The sequence below is a fragment of the Tursiops truncatus genome, chromosome 12 (assembly GCF_011762595.2).
Source record: "Tursiops truncatus isolate mTurTru1 chromosome 12, mTurTru1.mat.Y, whole genome shotgun sequence".
In the NCBI taxonomy this organism is placed as follows: Eukaryota; Metazoa; Chordata; class Mammalia; order Artiodactyla; family Delphinidae; genus Tursiops; species Tursiops truncatus.
Window position 1 is genome coordinate 37,332,016 of NC_047045.1, and position 22,874 is coordinate 37,354,889.

The window sequence follows — 22,874 nt, forward strand, 5'->3', positions numbered from 1 at the left end:
AAAGGAAAGAACTGTACTTACTGTAAAAATAATAAATCTGCTCTGAAATCAGGAGTATAAAGTGTTTGAAAAAGAATATCATTGGTATAATTAGATAAACCTGTAATATGGCTTCTTTAAAGAACAATTCCGACCAGATGTATAAATTCACTCAGTCATGCCCTTTTCATTTTGTGGATGAGGAAATGAAGGCCCAGCAAGACAGTAAGCGCCTGTGGACACACAACTCGTCAGTGTCACACCTCCCACAGAGCCTCAGAGGCCTCCCTTCTAGTGCAGTGCTCTTAGTAGGAAACCTGTTTTTCAAGGGAAACTGCTTTGGCCTTTATGTCTCAAATATCTGACAACTTGGCGAGCTCAGAGAGGTTTACATGAAGTCACAAATTGTCAGACTAGGTGAATAAGGCAAAACTGTGATCTTGATCTATCATGCGCTGTTTCTGGATGCAACCCCTCCAACAGCTCTTTTCCACTTGCTCCTACTATTCTCCCACCATTTGAATTAATTTTAGAAGTGTGTTTTCTTCAATTACTACAACAGCACTATCCTTGTTAAAGCCAGCTAGTTCTTTCAGTTTTGGATTATTTGAACTATAAAGTCTTTTTTTCAGCTTCAGAATTATGTGATCTTTGGTGCTTTTAATATTCCAAGATTCAACGAAGTAAGTACTTGTGAAGCACCTACAGTGTACGTAACACTGTGCTAAATAAATCCTACTACACAGATTTAAAGAGGAAAAAACAAAAAAAAAGCCCAAACAAACAAAAAAAACTAACCTTGCCTTCAAAGATATCACTAACATGTTGAGCGTATTAGTGTATCCACAGTGCTAGTTAGATCAAGAATTACCTAACTTGGGCAAATCACTGAACCTGTCCAGGCCCAGATAAAGAGATTTTCAAACTGTGCTTTAGAATTTCCATAAATATGTGATGCTATAACCACTGGTCCCCAGGAGGACAGAGTCAAGCCACCTGAGTCAATATCACTTATCCCCATCTACCCACCCCTTCCAAGTTCAACCCAAAAGTGGGCTGCTGCATTAAAAAAAAAAAAAAAAAGAAATCTACTCAGAAAACTTCAGGACCACTCTAAAATTCCGTAATAACCTGTTACTGTTTTTAATCCGTATTTTAATCACCAATATCTATGTCAGTGATGGTGAAGACGCAGCCTCTCCCTATGAGATTTACAGACCACATAAAGGATCCTACCCACTATAAGTACTATACTTAGTCCATAAAATCTGACTCCGTTTTGGCTTTTCTCAGTGCAATAACTAAAGCATATCACTACTGAATCTAGTTCTGTAAAATCACTGCTGAAGTTCTCTTAGGGAATACCTAGGTGGTCAGTACCAATTTATGTAACGTGAGACATTTCTTCTCTCCATACAACTAGGCTTCCTGCCACCTTTCTCACATTATTTTATGCAGATATAGAAACTGTCCTATTTGCACACTGTTTAACATTAACAGTTGCCGAAACTGTTCTACTGCTCTGCTGCCTGTACAGAGAAGACTGAGACTCTCTCATGTGAGCAGCAACAATGTTTCCCTTCCTTTTCCTTAACAGGTCTCTGCAAACCTCTCTTCTCTTGGGCTAAAAACTTTACTGGTTAATCCCAATCCTCAACTGCCTTGCTCCATCAATTACTTTCCTTCTTATTTGATAAACACATTCTTCCATAAAATAACCTAAAATTTTATTCTGCCTTAGCCTTCCCATTACTTCGCCAAGTCTTTATTATACTGTGGATGATCCATGGCTTATGACACATTGTCTTTAGCTATCGCTGAGTGACACTTCAGGAAGCAGCTTTACTGAAACTATTATTATATTTTTACTGTAGGTAAGGTATAAAGGATATTGATTGCCCTGTCCCTTCAAAGTGAGGCCATGTGAGAATTTCTTTCCTAGGTGGTGCTCAAGAAAAGTCAGCTTTCCTGATGACCTAGTAAGTTTTCATCATATATAAAATGAAAAACAAAGTTATATCTCATCACATTTCCTTCCCCTTTGCTCTGGCTACAAGGAAGCTTGGGGTCAAATTTATAGGTCAATTTTAATAAATTTGACGATCTCACTTATTCATAGCGTAGTTCATTTCATGCTGGGTTTCCATTTTATATCTTTGGTGGCTCTAATTTTAAATTTCAACCTTTTTCTATTTTGTGACTATACAAAATATATTCTTGTAAATTGCCTCAGATTCTTCATGATATAAGATAAAGTATAAATAAATAAATTATGGCATTTCCAAACCCACTGGGTAATATTTGTGCTTAACAAAGACTCGTGGAATTAAAATTTTACTTTCCTGAAAAAAGGAAGCAGAGGAGTGCGGCTGATTAGATCACCTGGTCTTTATTCCATCAGGCATTTTTCTCATTTTATTTCTATTGTACGTATTATGAATCCATGATCTAAACATAGTCTATTTGCCATTATGTTAATGAAATAAATGAGAAGCAACCTTATTTAAGTCATAAAAACTTTTCATTCTTTGAGTATATTGGGATTTTTGTTTTTTACTTTTCAATTGGACAGTTTGTTTTCCTCTTTGAACACACATTAATCTGATGGCACTATAAAAGATTAAAAAATAACTGTAGAAGTAACTATGAGTAAAGACTGTTAGATAGTAAAAATGGCTACAGAGAGAAGTTATGACACAATCTCTTTGAGTCTGAATCGAAGGCCTGCTAGATGAGAGTCTATGTTTGTGATACTGTGTTTCTAATTCCTATTCTTAACTGCTTTTTCCATGATCGTAGGCAACTAGCTTTCTGGATACCATTCATTCAATGAAAATTTACTCAGTATTGCTATATAGGAAATATATGGTAGTTTTAAAGTACTCTACAGAAACATGGAGTTTCTTAACCCCATGAAAGTGTACAGTAATGAGACGCTACTATTTATTTTGTTGTACAACACTGAGGACCCATCATCTAAAACAAATACAGTCGATTCTCATCTGTGGTACTTATGTTCTATAAAGTTACTGCAAACACTGACTGAATTAACAAATACTGAACCATTGCTCTTAGGGGGACTACAAGGGTTACTGCAAGTCTCTGGTCACATGTCTTCAACTCATCAATACATAACCTTGTTTTATGTATGTTTCTGTATAAAGGTAGCACTTCAGCACTATGCTTGGGAGTCATTTTTAACATCAAAATTACCAACGAAAAGCACAAAAACGTGAAGAACGTGGCACTAAATAGACTGGGAAAAGTCACTTGTTTACAGTATGAGAGCAGAAACAAGAAGGCACAGCATCACTGAAAATGTGCACATGGGCAAAGCAAATTTTTCATCACTCTGTACATGTCCAGGGAAGTACTGTTGAGTACTGACTTTGAGGTTGCAAATAAATTTTAGCAAGCAGGCTAATCTGCAAATACAAAATCTGCAAATAAAGAGCACCAACTAAATGAGTCACATATTTCACAGTACAGTCTCTGATTTGACTGCCACCAAAAGGAAGAGATCTGGAAAACCCTAATAAATGTTATTCAGTTACTATGCAAACTGAAAAGAGTTTGGACTAGAGTGCTTCAAGAAGTAAGATGTCCGAGACTTTCATAAGTTGGTATTGTTAAAAATGTTACTTCCTACCTGGTATATTCTAAAAGGGATGTAACGAAATCCATTTTCCTCTGCAGGATATTCCATGAGTTTCCGATTGATGGCCCAAAACTGGTCAAATCTGTCTGTAATGATAAATTATTCATTAAAAATGAACAACATTATAATTTAATACCTCATATGAAGAGATTAAAGTTGTTAAGCATCCATTCTAATAGAAGTTTCTGAAAGGGCATTATTTCTATATTATTTTTCCTAAATTTATCTTTCCATAACTAAACATAAAGCAAGATATAAAATTATTTTTTTTCTACATTATTGTTGCTTCCTTTTCCTAGATATCTCCATAGACATTTTTTCTCATAAGAGAAACTCTAAATAGATTATGACTACTGGTGTTAGCACAGCAAAAAACATCAGGTATAGATGAATGTCTCGATTCCCTTGGTCCTATTCCTACTGTCTAAACTAAAGGCACAGCTTCAAGTGACCTAAAGTTTAACCACAAATTGTTTAAAGAAACAAAGTAAAAATACCAAACACAGTACACATTAAACAGAAAAAAAGATAAAATTATAGGACAGGCTTTGAAAGAAATGTGAAACTGACACTTAAATAACTGTCAGTTGCAGCTTAATCCCAGACTGATTAAACAACTCCTTTTTAAAAATGTAAGGCTTGCTTTAAACAAAAAAAACCCCACTTTACTGATATATAATTCACATACCATAAAATTCACCCTTTTGAAGTGTTAACTGAGTGGTTGTTAGCATATTCAGAGTTGCCAATATATAATTTCAGAACATTTTCATCATCCCCAAAAGAAACCTATACCCATTAATAATTATGCCCTCCCCCCACATCCCCTGGAAATCACTAATCTCTACTCTATTCCAGAAATTTCATATAAATGGAATCATATAATATGTGGTCTTCTGCATCTGTTTTTCTTGCTTACTATGTTTTCAAGGTTCATTCATGTTGTAGCATGTTATCAGAACTTTATTTTTACTACCAAATAATATGTCATTGTATGGAGATACCACATTTTGTTTACCCATTCAATAGTTTGTAGACATTTGGGCTGTTCCCACTTTTTGGCTATTATGATTAATGCTACCATGAACATTCACGTACAAGTTTCTGTATGGATGCGTATTTTCTATTTTCTTGGGCATATTACCTAAGAATGGAATTGCTGAGTTACACAGTAACTGTTTATCTGCCATATGGTAACTATGTTTTGAAGAACTGCCAAACTGCTTTCCAAAGAGGCTGCACCATTTTACACCCCCGCCAACAATGTATGAGGGTTCTGATCTGTCCACATCCTTGCCAACACATTATTGTCCATCTTCTTTATTATAGTCATTCTAGTGGGTATGAAGTGGTATCCCCTTATGGTTTGATTTCCATTTCCCTAAAGACTAATTATGCTGAGTATCTTTTCATTTGTTTCCTAGCCATTTATATATTTTCTTTTGGAGAAATGACTATCAAATCCTTTGTCCTCTTTTTAACTGGGTTGTTTATCTTTTTGTTGTTGAGTATTGTAAGAGTTCTTTATGTATTCTGGATACAAGCCCCTTAATCTGATAAATAATACACAACTATTTTTTTTCCCATTCTGTGTGTTGTTTTTTAACGCCTTTAACTCACCCGGATTTCTACCTTAAAATATTTTTTATACACAGAAATTTATCTCAGAATCAAATCTCTGTAAAGTACATGAATACTCCAGAATCTCAGGTCAGCCTGGTATATTCTCTACTACTAGACTCATCTCAACCCAATTTACTGGTAATATATTCATACTGCTTAAGCCATCATAATTATATATAAAAAACAAAGTTTAGCTGTTTCTTCTTAGATGACTGTGACAGGCTCTAGGCCTTCTCTAATCTCATTTTCAACTCCAATCTGGGGAAAGACACATACTACAATAGAACTGGTAGGATAGGGAATTTAGAACCCAGTCAGTCCAGGGCAATTTCACAGATGACAACTAAGGTCCAGCTTGTTATGAGTTTAGTTAAGAACCAAGACAAGACTCTTGGTCTTCTGATTCAAAGCCCACAACCGTTTCAACAGTTGCAACCACAAAACTGCATCTTAATGCTAAGAGTAGCTCCTTTAACCACAGTCCTTTCATGTATGAATCAATTATTCAGTCAATGCTTTTTTAAAAGTATCTTTCTGCTTTCAAGTATCAAGCAAGAATGTGACAGCTAAATAAAGTGATTCTTCGTGCACTGCTAAAATTTTACTCACTGCCTCGTCATTAAATCTCTAACACCTACCACAGTGCATGCACAACATATGCTCTTGAATCAATGAATAACAGAATACTACATATATAAATTTTCATTAAAATTTTTGGATTCTTATCCTAGGTCTGTAACTTAATAGCTAGACTAGAAATAACAAATCAACTGAAAATTCTGCCCTAATTCACTTACAGATGAAATAAAAGGAGTTAAATAGTTCTAATACCTCTTCTAAAAATAAAATTTTATAATTATTTAAGACACCTTCTTTATCAAAATATAACTTATTAAAAACCACAAGCAAACCTCTATTAAATGAAAAATTTATACTGTTTCTAACAGAGGGGAAAAAATGGGCTAAAGCAGTGGTCCTTAACCAGGGAAGATTTTGCTCCACTGTGGGTCTGGGGACATTTTTGGATGTCACCAATATGTGTGTGTTACTAGCATCTAGTGGGTAAAAGACAGGGATGCTGCTAAACATACCACAATGCATAGGACAGCTCTCCACAACTAAGAATTATCTGACTCAAAATGTCAATAGGGCTAAAGGAAGGAAAGCAAACACAAACAAACAAAAAGTACAGAAAGGTAATTAGTGAAAAGCTTTCACGTACCTATACTGCAAAAAAGTAAACTGGAAAAAGAAACATTACTGTGCACATTATCAATTTGCTGACACTCAACTCCAAATTCACCCTTCAATATATACACAGGCATAACGGACACAATTGCTTTAAGCATCTCTAGCGTGACAATCACATTAAGCTTTCTCAGTAGAGAGTACTGAAAGGACACTGCAGGAGAAAGGGGCTCCTGCCTACACACACACACACTGAAGGCTCCTTGCCCAAATTAGCACCCTGCTTTCCTCTGCAGGCCCATATGGGTGGCTGGCCTACAGTTTCCCACAGAGACGCCAGTCCCTCTGCATGCTTGTGCCACTTGTTGCTGGTGGCCCGCACTCCAGATTTTCCTGACTTCCCAGCCACTGCAGACCTGCTCCAATCTGGGCAAAATAGTGAACACTTCTCTACTAACCCAATGGGCTGGAATATACATTCTCCAATGAGTTCTAAACCCAGCCCTGGGAAGGGGCTCCTTTTAAGTGTGACCTTCCTCTTTAGCCCCAAGGTACCAGATATGATTTTCTTATATCTTCAGTTACTCTTTTACCGGAGTTTAATCATTCAGTATATCATACTTAACCTATTTATCCCTCTGTGTGGTTTCTATCTCCTAACTGGACCTAGTCTGATACAACTATGTTTTAAAGGAATAAAGACATAATAAAAATCTGTATTAATTAAGATTAGCTTTATCTTCTTATAAAAATGTTATGTTCTTATATAAAATAGGCATTTCCTCAACAATACCAAAAACATTCCAACCAAGAATAATCTAACTTTTATAAGTCAAAGTTATTAATTAGAAAGACACAAATAAAAGAAATTAAAAGAAAATCAGTGCTGAGTTTCAGTTTATAACCAAATGTCTTGCACACTGGGTTTTGTAACATCAGGAACTCTTTTATCCCTTAGTCAATAATTAAATAAAATTGGAGTAAGGATGTATTGCTAACTTCCTACATAGTAATGAATCAAGTATATATTAACCTGTCACCAAACAATTAGTTATTATAATTAAGTTGTAAATTTAGTTATTTGTGTCATTGGCCACGAAAACAGTACCTACAAGTAAAAGAAGCTCAATGGTCTTTAGCTGCTCATTTTTTAAACTGTAAAGTTAGGTAAATGTATATCTATTTCAACAGCTTTCATGTTAATTTAGTTCTAATTCTAAAACAAAACAAACTACTAAGTAGAAGAAAAAATTAAAACTAGCAGTCGCTTAGCTTATACAAAGAATGGGAGAAAAGAAGGTAACTTAACGTACTTCTTGCCAGAGCTATTAAGAATATGATTGATAAGCTGGTTTCTGTTTTCTATAGCTGTGCTATAGAAAGTCAAATCTATTTTTTTTAAAGATATTAAAAACAGAATTCCTCAAAATCCTGGTGGCCACCAATTTTTTTTTTCTCACTCTCTGCTGAATTAAGCTTTTATATTGGTCTTGGAAATTTTTTAAAAATCCAGAAAAAAAAATTTTTTAAACCAAAGATCTTCTTAAGAAGCATGAAAAATAAATTGATTACATTTGTATTCTTTGTTCCTCACATGGAAAAAGCTGCAGAAAAAAGTGGCGATCTTAAAGGATGTTTCTGCTCTTCCACTTAAGCTTTATTAAGAACTCAAGGCAAAATAATTTTTAATATTCAAATGCCACAAACAATGTATTCGTTTACAGGATCCCACAGGAAACGTGGAGGACATCTAAGGGACTGCGACCCAGCCTCAATTCAGTAATGTGGTATTGCTGGCTGGGATATAACCATAGGAAAGGGGTGAAATGGCTTCCACATGCACACCATCCACTTCCTGCTCTTTAAGTCTGTGATGTCAAAAAGAACAGATTTACAGCACCCTAAATAAGTGTCAGATCATGATGGCCCATAAAACACAGGCTTTAAGCTTTTCTTTAAAGAGAAAAGCAAATGGTTGAAAATCACTACTGAAGGGAACACACTCCTCACAGAATTCTGCATTTATCAACAGTATTATTCAAATCAGTACTACAGGTGGTCATGTAATATACATGGTGTTTTGACCAGAGGCTTTCAAAATTTACAGCAGAAAACATATCCAAGTACAGACCTATTCGAATTAATTTCTTAACATGTAATATAGTAAACATCTTTGTGAAGCAAAGTAGGAGGGGAAAAAAAACAGTAATTACTGGTAGGTACCAAACACAGGTGTGTTAAATATGTGACCTGTATCTTCAAACTCATTTGTCCTCTGAGTCATATGTTAACAGGACAGTTAGGGCTGACCCAGGGAAGGGAACATTCTCTGTACGGCAGCAAGTCCACTGGTGCTTGGATGCTTCTTAACAGAACTGCACCCACACATTTCCATGAGAACTTCTGTTTGAGGTTTAAAGTTACTGTGATGTATCTTCAAAGAAGTCTTGAAAATGCTTCAAGGACCCCTGAAAATTTGTCATGAAAACAGAAGTAGGCAGGACCAGCAGGCTGGCCTCTGTATTAAGGCTGAGAGGAGAACCAAACCAGGAGAAGGTCAATCCTTAATCCTGTTCGTAAACACTCATCTTGGCAATAGGATTGTACCCTGGGGAATTTGTTGTTAGAGTGAATCAAAAGAGCAATAAAACCTGGATCTGAGGAAATCTTTGACCTGGAGCATCACTGTCTCAGAATAAACTGAGAGAAGACATTTATAGTAGTCTCCCCTTATCCATGGGGGATACGTTCCAAGACCTCCAGTTGATGCCTGAAACAGCGGATAGTACCGAATCCTACACATACTGTGTTTTTCTTATACCTACATACCTGTAATAAAGTTTAATTTATAAATTAGGCACAGTAAGAGACTATCCCGATTGCCAGCATCACTAACATTTTGTGGCCATTATTAAGTAAAATAAGGGTTACTTGAACACAAGCCCAGCAATACCACAACAGTTGATGTGATAACTGAGACGGCTACTACGTGACTAACAGGAGGGTAGCACATACAGTGTGGATATACCAGAATCATCCCCTATACTTCACATGCTGAGGTGAGACGGAACAAGGTTTCATCATGCTACTCAGAACAGTGCACGATTTAAAACTTGTGAATTACTGATTTCTGGAATTTTTCATTTAATATCTTCAGACCACGTATGCCCACAGGAAACTGAAACTGTGGAAAACAAAACCATGAATAAGGAGAACTACCATAGTCCTCTGCCCTAAAAAAGAAGTGCTGTCTATTAAAATAAAGTCAATTACTGGGATTCACTCTTGGAAAACATTAAAGATGCTGTAACACACCGTCTAGAAAACTGGCCTCAAGGAGAGGAATCAATATATATTTTTACAGTGCAATTCTCTCTGTATTCACTGCTACAACTTTCATCTAAACCACTATCAACTCTCATCTGAACCATTGCGACAGCCTCCTAATTGGGCTCTGCCCTTCCACTTGTATCCATAATACACAGCATCCAGAATGCTCTTTTAAAACATAAATTGAATCATACCATGAATGAATAAATTTCTAAACATTTTTCTAATGGGCCATAAGGAATAATGCTTTATAATGTACTTTAACAATACGATTATTTGAAGTTAAGTACTAGAATCATTATTAAAAGAAAAAATCCAATGCATCTCCTTACTGGCTACAAATGGGGCAGACTGCTCCCCACTCAAACTCTGCATGCAAGCAACCATAATGTTGGTAATGAAATACCTCCTTCCCGGGAAGCTGGTTCCTTTCAGCCCCCTCCCACTCCCTTGGAATGCAATGGTTCCTGCATCCCTCTGAGATCTCGCTGCTACCAATCTGCTTACTTACTAAAGCTCCAAATCACACTATTTTTCTTTTCTGTCCCTAGAAAACACCAAGCTTATCCCCATATCACAGTTAGAGGCTTGGAATCCCCCACTTTTCCAATCGTCACATAGCTGCTTTTTTGTCATCATCCAAGTCTCAACAGAAGTGTCACCTCCTCAGGGGAGAATTTCCTCATAATTCTAGCTAAAGTATTATTGTTTTCTTCTAAACACTTAACCGTTCTTTGAAATTACCCTATTTACATGTTTAATTAGTTACTCTCTCTCCCCCAATTAAAATGCATTCCAAGAGTCAATCCCAGTAGTTGACTTTATTTTAATAGACAGAATTCAATTACTGTATTTCAACCAATTAAGAAACATTTACTTCAAATTTATTTTCAAATTGGGCCAGTAACAACATAAAAGGGATTCAAAATTCAAAAAAAATCATAATGTTAAAAACCCGCAACTTATTCTATGTGCTCATGTTAAAAATTTTAAAAAAGGAAGAAATGACCCTCAATTATATTCAAGTCTTCACTGGCTCTACAAGACAATTTTTAAAGTAGCTTGTTTGCTAAAAAGAGATTTAAAGAGCTATAGCCAGTGGCAGGCCAGCGCTAATTAACTAAATGTATTCCTGCGTAAATCACCTATAGATTTTTAACCAGATTACCTGACTTGTTACCTTTCAAAACTACTGTAAATTGAGAAAATATTCTTCCTCTCAGGTTAAGTTACAGTTTATCACTTTCCTAAATTCAGAGGGCCAGAAACAAACTTAACATGTAATCAAGCCCAGTTTTACTTCACTCAGAGCACTCCAAAGTCATAAGACAAAAACAAAAATCTATTTTAACTTTTGAAAGACCAATGGAGAAAAAGATACTCCATTATATTCACTATTATCTTTGCAATGTTTGTTATGCAGGATACTCTATCTTTATTCTAATACAAATTCCTCATGCTTCTGATGAGAAACTGTAAATGAAAAAATTTTATTAATAATTCTTCATAGACAAATGACAAAAGCTTAAAAAGCTGGGTGGGGCACCAGCGGTCACTGGAGATGCAATATATCATGCAACATTTCTCAGCTTTAGCTGCCTACCTGGACCACCTGAGAAACTTTTAAAAAAATACTAATGTCAAGGACCCACTCCAGACCAGTTATTTCAGATTCCCTGGAACTGTATTTTTTGGAAACGCCCAGATGATTCCAATATGTAGCCAGAGTTAACAGCCTCCAGATGGAAAATACACTGGCTTTAGAATCAGAGATCTAAGATCAAATCCTGGTCCCATCTCTTACTAGCCCTGTAAGCTCTTTTCCTCATTTTTAAAGTTGATAATGTTTATCTAATTCTTAGGAAGAATCACTAAGAAGGCATATCCAGGACTGGGACATCACAGGAATTTAGTAAATGTAATATGATTATAGGTAAATTCTGTTCTATTTCAAATCCATCTCATCTGTCCAAGGTGGCTACATGAAAAATGCCTCTTTAAAAGAAGTCCCCCATTTGCAAAGAGTTCATACTATGAATCTCCAGTTTAATTCAGGCAAGGAAGAGAAAAGTAAAAGTAAAACAACTGATAGAAGTAACAGTGTACTCAATTAAGTTTTTACTTTGTAGGATCTGCATAGAGTTAAATCTATTAAAGTGTTTATTTACTCCTATTATGTACCTAATTGAGCACTGGGAGCTGTAGAGAATTAAAAACCAAAATATAAAACAAGTACACGGACTCTCCTTTACTTAATATGTAGCTGGGGAAGCCAAACTGACATACATAAAGTTACCACAATTTCTAATGGGTCCGATTGGTCCTTTATTGTGCATTAGTAGTGCCTGATGGTTCAAGTCCTCCCCACCCTTCTCTTCTAATGCAGGTGACCAAGTGACAGATGCTTAAGTAAAAAGCATGTTAAAAGTTAGGCTGGGGACTTCCCTGGTGGCGCAGGGGTTAAGAATCTGCCTGCCAATGCAGGGGGACACGGGTTTGATCTCTGGTCCAGGAAGATCCCACATGCCATGGAACAACCAAGCCCATGCGCCACAACTACTGAGTCTGCGCTCTAGAGCCCACGCGCCGCAACTACTGAAGCCCGCATGATCTAGGGCCCGTGCTCCACAACAAGATAGGCCATCACAATGAGAAGCCCGCACACCGCAACCTGTTCGCCACAACCAGAGAAAGCCCGCGCACAGCAACAAAGACCCAACACAGCCAAAAATAAAAATTTTTTAAAAAGTTAGGCTGGTAAAAAAGTGGTATTAAAATAACTCAAGTGATGCTAGAGTGAAAAGTCATGGGTTCTGATTATAGTAGAAACTCAGAGATCATTTTTATTAATAACATACCTGAACAGAATTTAACTGTTTTTTTAAAACCCTAAATGAATTTTATGTTGTTTGATTTTCAAAGCAACTTTTGAGGGAAGCTGCGGTTCAAAGCAGGTAAATGATTTGCTTGAGGTCACCAGGTCAGTAGATTCTCAGGGATGCTACCATATCACAGAAAACTTTCAGTTACATTTCTATAAATTAAAACGCTGCTTGCTTGTTAAAACTCCAAGTTGAGTCAATTCAATGACGTATGATTAACAGGAATCTGAGAAACTGTTCATGAACAGAATGTTCACATTATCAAAAATTCCAGTGCTATACTTCAAAATTCATGGTAGTGTCAGGTATAATAGTTTACCAAATCTTGTCTCCTTTGGCAGTTACAGATCTCAAACTGAACAGTTAGCAGTAGCTGCTGCAGAAATACTTAATAAACATTTAAGTAAATAAAAATTTACTTCAACATGCACATTAAGGCATTATTTTTCAATGAGAACAAGGAAAAATGCAACTGATAATTGAAAACATCATTCAACTAGGAACAACTACCTCTTAAAAGCAGACATGGACAATGATGAGGAAAACGGGAAAATTCAACCATAGTTTAGCTTTTAGCTACTAGGATTATTCAGGTGGCAATTACTACACAATTTATTTATTATAACAACTCATTCACTATCAAAACAAAGTTGACTTGTAAAATTATACACATACCCCCCAAAATAGGGCCCATCCAACATTTTATAAACTATATTACTTCCTATAGTGAGTTTATTTTAGAATAAATACTATTATTTTAAATGTATTCAGTAGGTTTTAGTAATAAGTGATATAATGTATCCTAAAAGTTAATCAGGATTTCTAAGAATTCCAGTAGAAATAAGAATAAAGTTATTAAAAATTGAAATTATTCTACCAGTGCTTCTCAACTTATTCATTTACACTCAAATATCTGAATCCCACAGAATATTATTCTGAGTGTAATAACACCTTAAAATAAATGATGATAAAAATATTGGGGGGAAACTTTTTTTTGAATTTTATATTATTTATTTTGTACAGCAGGTTGTTATTAGTTATCTATTTTATACATATTAGTGTATATATGTCAATCCCAATCTCCCAATTCATCCCATCACCACCACCACCCTCCCCTGCCACTTTTGGGGGGAAACTTCTGTATGTAAACCCTTTCTCCTTCACTCAATGAGCCTATGCAGTTGCTCTCTTCTATTCCTCCTTCCCAGATATTAGATGTCCACTAATTGCCTTTTTTCCTCTGCTCCTCCTTCCTTATATTCTGAGTGGACAAATAGCAATACATTTTTTTTCTTGCAAAAATGTTTTTATAGGGTTTTAAAAACCCACATAAAAATAATTTCACCTTAAAATAAGTGAAAAGTTAAGTGCAGGTTAATATACTTGTAGGAAAAAAAAATCTGAGTTTATTAACAAAAACAAGAAGCTACTTTAAGAAAAAGAGGCATATATCTTGAAGTGTACTTCTGAGTGTGGTTTATGGTAATGTGAAATAAAGCGAAATCTGAATCTGGTTAAATCTTTTATGCAAATAAACTCCAATTAAAAATACCATTTGGGATATTTTATTGATATTCCTCTACAGAGAAAGATAGAAATAAGCTAGATGTAGAAAAGCCCAGGAACCAGAGATAGTCTGGATCCTAAAGGGACCCTGTGGGAAGAAATGCTTCTTAAGTAGAAAGCCACTTTGAAGATAATGATCAGGACTTGACTGAACACCCTGTATCTTAGATACACAAATTTGTTTATTTTGCACTCATTTTTATGGGTTGCTTCTTTTCTAGTTTTCCAGCATTTGGGTTAAAATCGTGCAACTCTCTAAATACTAATTAAAACACTGGAATAGTTTAATATTTAAATGTAATTTTCACATAAAAGGATTTCTGAATCTTTTAGTTTCTAAAGCAATAAAAGAGACATGCAACGAATAATAACAAATTAGCCCTGCTATAGAACGGCAGTTAATTCTTTGGTTCAGAAAAAACATCATTAATATGGAGAACTGTGACATCAAGAACTTCTTATCACAGCCACTAGTCAGGACTGGTCTGCACAGGCAGAGATGGAGTAAATAGAATGTCACGGGGATAGGACTGGGAGAGTGGAGGGGGAGGAAATTCTAGAATTCTCAATAAAGTAATTTCTAGGTCTTTGTTAAAAAGTACATGAAATAGGTACCTGGGAATAGGTAACACACTGGCCCGCATTAATTAGACTGTTGAGCTAAAATGTTTATCTGGTCATCCAGACCCTAGAAAGATAATGAAAGAATTGGTCAGAGAGTAGGTAAAAGTTTAAATGAGAGGTAAGAGAGGGAAAGAAGTGTTAGCAACATACTCAGAACTAGATCAAGTGCCACACAGAAAGCTGGAGAGGGAGAGGAAAGGCAGCAAAAGAAGGAAAAGGAAAAATATGGAAGACACATGTTACTTCAAAAAATGTAAACAGGGACTTCCCTGGTGGTGCAGTGGTTAAGAATCCGCCTGCCAATGCAGGGACATGGGCTCGATCCCTGGTCCGGGAAGATCCCACATGCCGCAGAGCAACTAAGCCCGTGTGCCACAACTACTGAGCCCATGCTCTAGAGCCGACGAGCCAGAACTACTGAGCCCATGTGCTGCAACTACTGAAGCCCGTGCACCTAGAGCCCGTGCTCTTCTACAAGAGAAGCCACCACAATGAGAAGCCCGCGCACTGCAATGAAGAGTAGCCCCCGTTCACCACAACTAGAGAAACCCCGCGTGCAGCAACGAAGACCCAACGCAGCCAAAAATAAATAAATAAATGAATTTTTAAAAAATGTAAACAGTCTTACTGAAATGACAGCATACTATTGATTCATTTGTCATTTAACAGTAACCTCAACAAAAATAAAATAATCCTCATCATCCAGAAACAATTATAGCTAAGTTTACAATAAGAAGTTCACATGGTTATGGTTACATACAAGAAGAGTTAACTGATTAAAATAACTTTTTAATTTGTTTACATGTCAAAGTCCTTTTGTTTAAAGAATATAGTTCCAAATACAGCCTAAATGAGTCACTGTAACAACTGAACATAGTAGTTCTCAAAGGCTGAGTTGGTGGAACAGATGAGAAACTTCATAAATAAATTGGCCCAGGCTTTAGACTTTCAAACACATCTCACAAGGCTGTTGAGATGACAGTGATAATTCATGTAAAGTACCCAGGACAGAACTTGGGGATTCAATAAATGATCACTGCTACTTTAATGGAGAAGCAGTTTTATGCAGTAATTCTACATCACGGACTCCGGAGCGCGGCCGGCTGCGGCGCTTGCACACTTGGAGCACGCCTGGCTGTCAGTAACGCCAGGAAGTTAGCTGTCGGGATCTAGAAAATTGTTTTCCGTCCCTTTTCCCCAGCTTTTAGTGTCAGGAAACAGCAACGTGTGACTGCCTCACAGCTAGCCGCAAAGCGCAAAAGCCGCCCAAGGGTGATAAGAAGAAGAAAGATGCCGGAAAGTCGGCCAAGAAAAAGACCCAGTGAACAAATCTGGGGGCAAGGCCAAAAAGAAGAAGTGGTCCAAAGGCAAAGCTCGGGACAAGCTCAATAACCTAGTCTTGTTTGACAAAGCAACGTATGACGAACTCTGTAAAGAAGTTCCAAACTATAAGCTTATAACTCCAGCTGTCGTCTCTGAGAGACTGAAGATTTGTGGCTCCCTGGCCAGGGCAGCCCTGCAGGAGCTGCTTAGTAAAGGACTTGTTAAACTGGTTTCAAAGCACAGAGCTCAAGTAATTTACACCAGAAATACCAAGGGTGGAGATGCTCCAGCTGCTGGTGAAGATGCATTAACAGGTCCCACCAGCTGTATATTTTGAAAAATAAAACTTTATTAAATCAAAAAAAAAATTCTACATCACCCTCTCAGAGCAGTGGTACTCAAATGGGGTGATTCTGCCGCTTAGGGGATATCTGGCAATGTCTGGAGACATTTTTTAATGTGATGATTGAGAACGGGGAGTAGTGTGCTCCTGGCATCTAGTGAGTGGGCAGAGGCCAGGAATGCTGCCAAACATCCTATAGTGCACAGGACAGCCCCTCCCTGCCGCCACCCCAACATCAAAGAATTATCCAGTCCAAAATATCTAATGGTGCCAACAATGAGAAATCCTGCTCAAGAGTAGTGGCTCTCAAACTTTAGTGCATCACAATCACCTGGAGGGGTGCTGGACCACAAGTTACTGGGATCTGCCCCAGAGTTTCTGACTCAGTTGGTTTAGGATACATTTCTAATCAGTTCCTAGCTAAAACGGATACTTCTGTCCCATTGTCTACACTTTGAGAAACACTGCTCTAGGGAAAAGTGATCAGGAGCTAATTGACAAAACAAAAAAAATATTACGAAAAGTAAGTACACTTGGGGTTTTCCATTCTCTTGAGGAGAATTACGATATTAAATTTCAAAACAAAAGATTCATTTAAAAACAAAATAAGTTAAAATATATATGCACATATACCTTAACATAGGTCCTGGCAATTTTTTTCAGTCTGACATCAAAAGCAAAGCCAACAAAAGCAAAAATAAACAAGTGGAACTACATCAAGCTAAAAAGCTTCTGCTCAGCGGAAGAAATCATCAACAAAATGAAAAGACAACTTACTGAATGGGAAAAAATATTTGCAAATCTTGTATCTGATAAGAGGTTAATATCCAAAATATATAAAAAAACTCATACAACTCAATAGCAAAAAACCCCTAAACAATCCAATTTAAAAATGGGCAGAAGATCTGAATGGACATTTTCAAAGAAGACATATAGATGGCTAACAGGTAGATGAAAAGTGCTCAACATCACTAATAATAAGAAAATCAAAACCACAATAAGATATCACCTCACGGGCTTCCCTGGTGGCACAGTGATTAAGAATCTGCCTGCCAATGCAGGGGACATGCGTTCGAGCCCTGGTCCAGGAAGATCCCACATGCCAGCGGAGCAACTAAGCCTGTGCACCACAACTACTGAGCCTGCGCTCTAAAGCCCACGAGCCACAACTACTGAGCCTGCATGCCACAACTACTGAAGCCCGTGAGCCTAGAGCCCGTGCTCCGCAACAAGAGAAGCCACCGCAATGAGAAGCCCGCGCAACTCAACGAAGAGTAGCCCCCGCTCGCCACAACTAGAGAAAGTCCGCACACAGCAACGAAGATACAACACAGCCAAAAAAAAAAAGATATCACCTCACACCTGTCAGAATGGCTACTGTCAAAAAGAAAAGAGATAACAAGTGTTGGCAAGGACGGGGAGAAAAGGAAACCCTGTGCACTGCTGGTGGGAATGTAAACTGGCGCAGCCAGTATTTTAGTTATTTTTAGTTATTTTATAACTGGTAAGGTACAGCATGGTGACTACAGTTCATAATACTGTATGGCATATTTGAAAGTTGCTAAGAGAGTAGATCTTAAAAGTTCTCATCACAAAAAAAAGTTTTTTACAACTATGTAAAATGACATGTTAACTAGACTTACTGTGGTAGTGAGCACTTTGCTATATATACAAATATCGAATCATTATATTGTACACCTGAAAATAATATAACGCTACATGTCAATTATATCTAAATTTAAAAAATTAAAAACTAAAATAAAAATATAAAAACAAAGTTAAGTTAAATTATATATGCATATATACCTGTGTATATATATATGTGTTTTGTGTTTGTGTGTATACCGTGTTTTGTTTTTTTTTAAGAAGAAAGAGGAATCATACTGTAAATTCAAATAATAAGAATAGGTCATGAGTCCAAGAGTGAAAATCAATATCCGGATATTGATATTGGATCAATATCTGACAGATGTTCATCTGCATTTCCTTTATATAGGGTACCAACATTCATAAGAAAAAGCTTCTTGAACCTTCCCAAACTTACCTTACAAAAAAGTAACAGTACATCACAAGGCATACATTTTTTTAAAGTTTTTTAACTGGACCAGATAAATAAAAGATATGATAAGGTAGTCTTCTTACTGTAGATAATTTGGAATTTTACTTAAAATGACATTACAAACTAAACCTTTGTATTCCTGCAACACTAAGAGTTCACTAAAAATATTTTCAAGTACTGATCAGAGTTTAGACTGAACTATAAATCTAGTCTCACAGATTTGTACATTTATCAACTGAATCTCATACACAAAAATGTATTCTCTCTACCACTGATTAACTCTGGAACATATGACCATTCACTGTAATTAATGGACTCTTCAATAAACTTATGTTAGTATAATTTGTAGTGTATTATGAAATAACTCTAAATGTTTTCACCAAGTTTTATTATCCATGACGTTCACTGCCAAGTATACCCAAAGCACTGTAAGAAGCTATGATCCAAGTTATCACCAAATTTATTTATTCATTCAAATCATGTAATTCCCAAGAGCAATCTTTCTCCAGAAGCCAAGCAAAGTATCTTTATGATTTTATATTAAAACACAAATGCATAAACTTTTTAGATTTTCATCATTATTTCTAATTACAGAAAGTTAGAATACCAAGAGATTGATTTAAAACATGTAGCATAATAGAGTAAAATGCTTGTTTGTTCAACAGTAAAACTTGAATGCTCAAGCAGGTTACAAATTTTCTCTAAGCAAATTTCTCACAAAGTTGTAGATTCTTGAAGCCACACACACAGCTTCAGACTGAACTTATTTATCTTACTATACTGCAGACAAAACAATAAAGGAAACGACTATCTCAGCTGTATGCAGAAAAAAAGCAAAACACAGTTAGTGGATATAAAGAACTCTCAAACATTAGGAATGTATGGGATTGCTCCATATTCATTGCCTTGTATCACTGGGACATCAACTGTCATATCCTTTAAGATAAAATAATAAACAGGGCACTTATTGTTAAAGTAAATGACTATGAAATTAGAAGTTGCAGCATTCGATTCAAATCTGTTAAGCTTTCTTCATCTACTGACACACACTCACAATACTTAATTCTATCAACATCTAACTCAATGCATCTGCACGTGAATGTCTCAGAGACATTTCAAACTTTTCTTTTTAAATTTATTTTATTTATTTATTTTTGGCTGCGTTGGGACTTCGTTGCTGTACACGGGCTTTCTCTAGTTGTGGTGAGCGGGGTCTACTCTTCGTTGCGGTATGTGGGCTTTTCATTGTGGTGGCTTCTCCTGTTGTGCAGCACAGGCTCTAGGCATGCGGGCTCAGCAGTTATGGTTCACGGGCTCTAGTGCATGCTCAGTAGTTGTGGTGCACAGGCTTAGCTGCTCCGCGGCATGTGGAATCTTCCCGGACCAGGGCTCGAACCTGTGTCCCCTGCACTGGCAGGTGGATTCTTAACCACTGCACCACCAGGGAAGCCCACATTTCAAACTTTTGCCTTCAAGGCTGACCTTCTCAATTTGGCTTTGTTCCCCATCCCAAACCTATTTTTTATCTAGTTATTTCATATCATGGTATAAAGCGCTACTATCCATCTAGCTGCCCAAGTCAGAACTCAGGAATGATTCTTTCCTTTCTTTCAACCTAAACTTGAAACCATACACAAACCCCTGTGTCCCTGTCCTTTGAAGTAAAAGGCTTTTGCTTTAGTCTCCCAGGCCTCCCTTGTGTCTCAAAAGGCTGACTCAAGAGTTAATGATTAGGAAATGCGAAGATGTAGAAATAAAGAATAGCTGTTGGGCTGGGAAACTGGTAACAATTTAGACTAAAAATCCACCACACAGCACAGTCACCCAACTCCCAGGTCCCTGAAAGATACAGATAAAGGCCTGACACACATTCCTGAGTTGTCTTTTTTTTTTTTTTTTTTTTTGCGGTATGCGGGCCTCTCACTGTTGTGGCCTCTCCCGTTGCGGAGCACAGGCTCCGGATGCACAGGCTCAGCGGCCATGGCTCACGGGCCCAGCCGCTCCGCAGCATGTGGGATCTTCCCAGACCGGGGCACGAACCCGTGTCCCCTGCTTCGGCAGGCAGACTCTCAACCACTGCACCACCCGGGAAGCCCTCCTGAGTTGTTTTTAAAGGAAGCAGGCCCCCACCAGATGGAAACTGCTGACCACAAGAACACAGATCCTAGTCTGGTTGAAACCAGAAGGTTGATGATGCTTGGAACTTCACCTTGATGCCAACCAATCAGAGAATTGTGCAACAGCTGATCACACACCCTGCAGCCCCTCCCTCACACTGCCTTTAAAACCCCTTCCCTGAAAGCCGTTGGTGAGTTTGGGTCTTTTGAGTGTGAATTGCCCATTCTCCTTGCTTGGTGCCCTGCAGTAAACACTGTACTTTCCTTCACCACAACCCAGTGTCAGTAGATTGGCTTTACTGTGTGTGGGTGAGCAGACTCAAGTTTGGTTTAGTAACAACCTAATACCCCACCTAATAATAGATTCTGTCAATGCTACCTCCAAAATAAACCCCAGATTTACTGACTTTTCTCCATCTCTACCATCATCACCCTAAAGGTCACCATCATCTTATACCTGAACCTACTACTACAGACTCTCCACTGCCACTCTTGGCTCCCTCTATTCCACCCTCTATTCAGCAGCTACAATGTTCTTCCGTCATATTCTGCATCTCATCACTCTCCTGCTCAAAAATCCTCCAATGGCTTCGCAATGCACTTAATATCACAATTCTTTCCTTGAGCTTCTCTGGTGGCGAAGTGGTTAAGAGTCTGCCTGCCAATGCAGGGGACACGGGTTCGAGCCCTGGTCCGGGAAGATCCCACATGCCACTGAGCAACTAAGCCCGTGTGCCACAACTGCTAAGCCTATGCTCTAGAGCCCACAAGCCACAACTACTGAGCCTGCATGCCACATCTATTGAAGCCCACGTGCCTAGAGCCTGTGCTCCGCAATAGGAGAGGCCGCTGCGATGAGGAGCCTGTGCACCACAATGGGGAGTGGCCCCCACTCGCCGCAGCTGGAAAAAGCCCGCATGCAGCAATGAAGACCCAACATAGCCAAAAATAAAAATAAATAAAATAAATAAATAATTTTCTTTTCCTTGACTTGAAAGGCCCTATATCACCTAGATCTTTCCCATTTCTCTAACCTCATTGCATGTCACTCTGCCGTCTTGGTCACTGGCCAAGACACACTGGCCTTCTTTCTATTTTTTAAAATGTACCGAACTCCTTTTTGCCTCATGTTCTTAAAACATGCCATTCCCTAATGTGACTAGTTCCCTTTCATCCTTAAGATTTCAGCTTAAATATCATCTTGTCAAACAGGTCTTTTATAACTACCTTAATAAAAACAGGCCCAATCCCTAATGATCTCTATTCTCAGCACTGTTTATTGCTTTCAAAATAGGGTAAGATCACTGCCAAAAGGATGCTTTCTGTCACATGAAACTTATGAAAAGAACCAGATAATAGAAAAGTGACATTTTTGCTACTTAGAATTTTTTTTTTTTAATGATGAGACTATACTATAGATTGTTTCTCACAGGGGAAATATGACAAGCACACTAGAGGAAAACGGCATCCTAGGGAAAAACAACTTATGTTCTCCCTCACTTTTGGTAAAAGCTACTAATAGGATTAAGTCTTCAAAAGTACCTAGCATTTTTCCCCACCTCAGGGGCTTTGCCCCTGCCATTCCCTCTGCCTAGGAAGGTATTAGGAACCCCAGATAAATGTATGGTCCTGCTTTAGGTCTTCATTTAATGTCATGCAATCAGTGAGGCCTCTGAGACCACCTGATTAAAAACAGCAATGCCCTCTCCCAACACAGTCCTTTCTCATCTTTCCCTGCTTTTTCTCCCACAGCACTCCTCATCGTCATAAGGCACATAATGTATGTTACTTTTATATATACTTATTGTCTGTCTCCCCCATGATAATTTAAGCTGCATAAGGGCAGGAAATTCAGTCTATTTTGTTTTACTACTTTATCTCCAGTATGGATTCAATAATTATCTGTTCAATGAATTAACACTAAAATGACACCCATAAAAGATGAACCAAGTTACAGCAGGAATGTGATGGTTAATTTTATGCATCAACTTGACTGGCCACAGATGCCCAGATTAAACATTATTCCTGGGTGTGCCTGTGAGGGTGTTTGGGGATGAGATTAGCATATGACTATGTGTCATTTCAGTAGACTGCCCACCCCAATGTGAGTGGACATCGTCCAATCAGTTGAGAACCTGAAGAGAACAAAAGGAAAGGCAGAGGAAATAGGAATCTGCCCCCC

At 37.6% G+C, this 22,874-nt stretch overlaps 1 protein-coding gene and 1 pseudogene across 6 annotated transcripts in view; one reads left to right on the forward strand and one right to left on the reverse strand.

The window, feature by feature from the left end:
- The window catches only part of ATG5 (autophagy related 5), a 126,887-nt gene that overhangs the window by 55,152 nt on the left and 48,861 nt on the right, over positions 1 to 22,874 (reverse strand). For all 6 annotated transcript variants that reach the window (XR_002175229.3, XM_073789471.1, XM_019929503.3 and 3 more), the window contains exon 6: positions 3,629 to 3,723. Coding sequence is in view for 5 of the 6 variants with exons in the window: in XM_073789471.1 (XP_073645572.1) it covers positions 3,629 to 3,723 (95 nt within the window). In the remaining variant the exon portion in view is untranslated. The remainder of the gene's footprint in view (positions 1 to 3,628; positions 3,724 to 22,874) is intronic.
- On the forward strand, positions 15,898 to 16,542 carry LOC117307536 (small ribosomal subunit protein eS25-like; annotated as a pseudogene).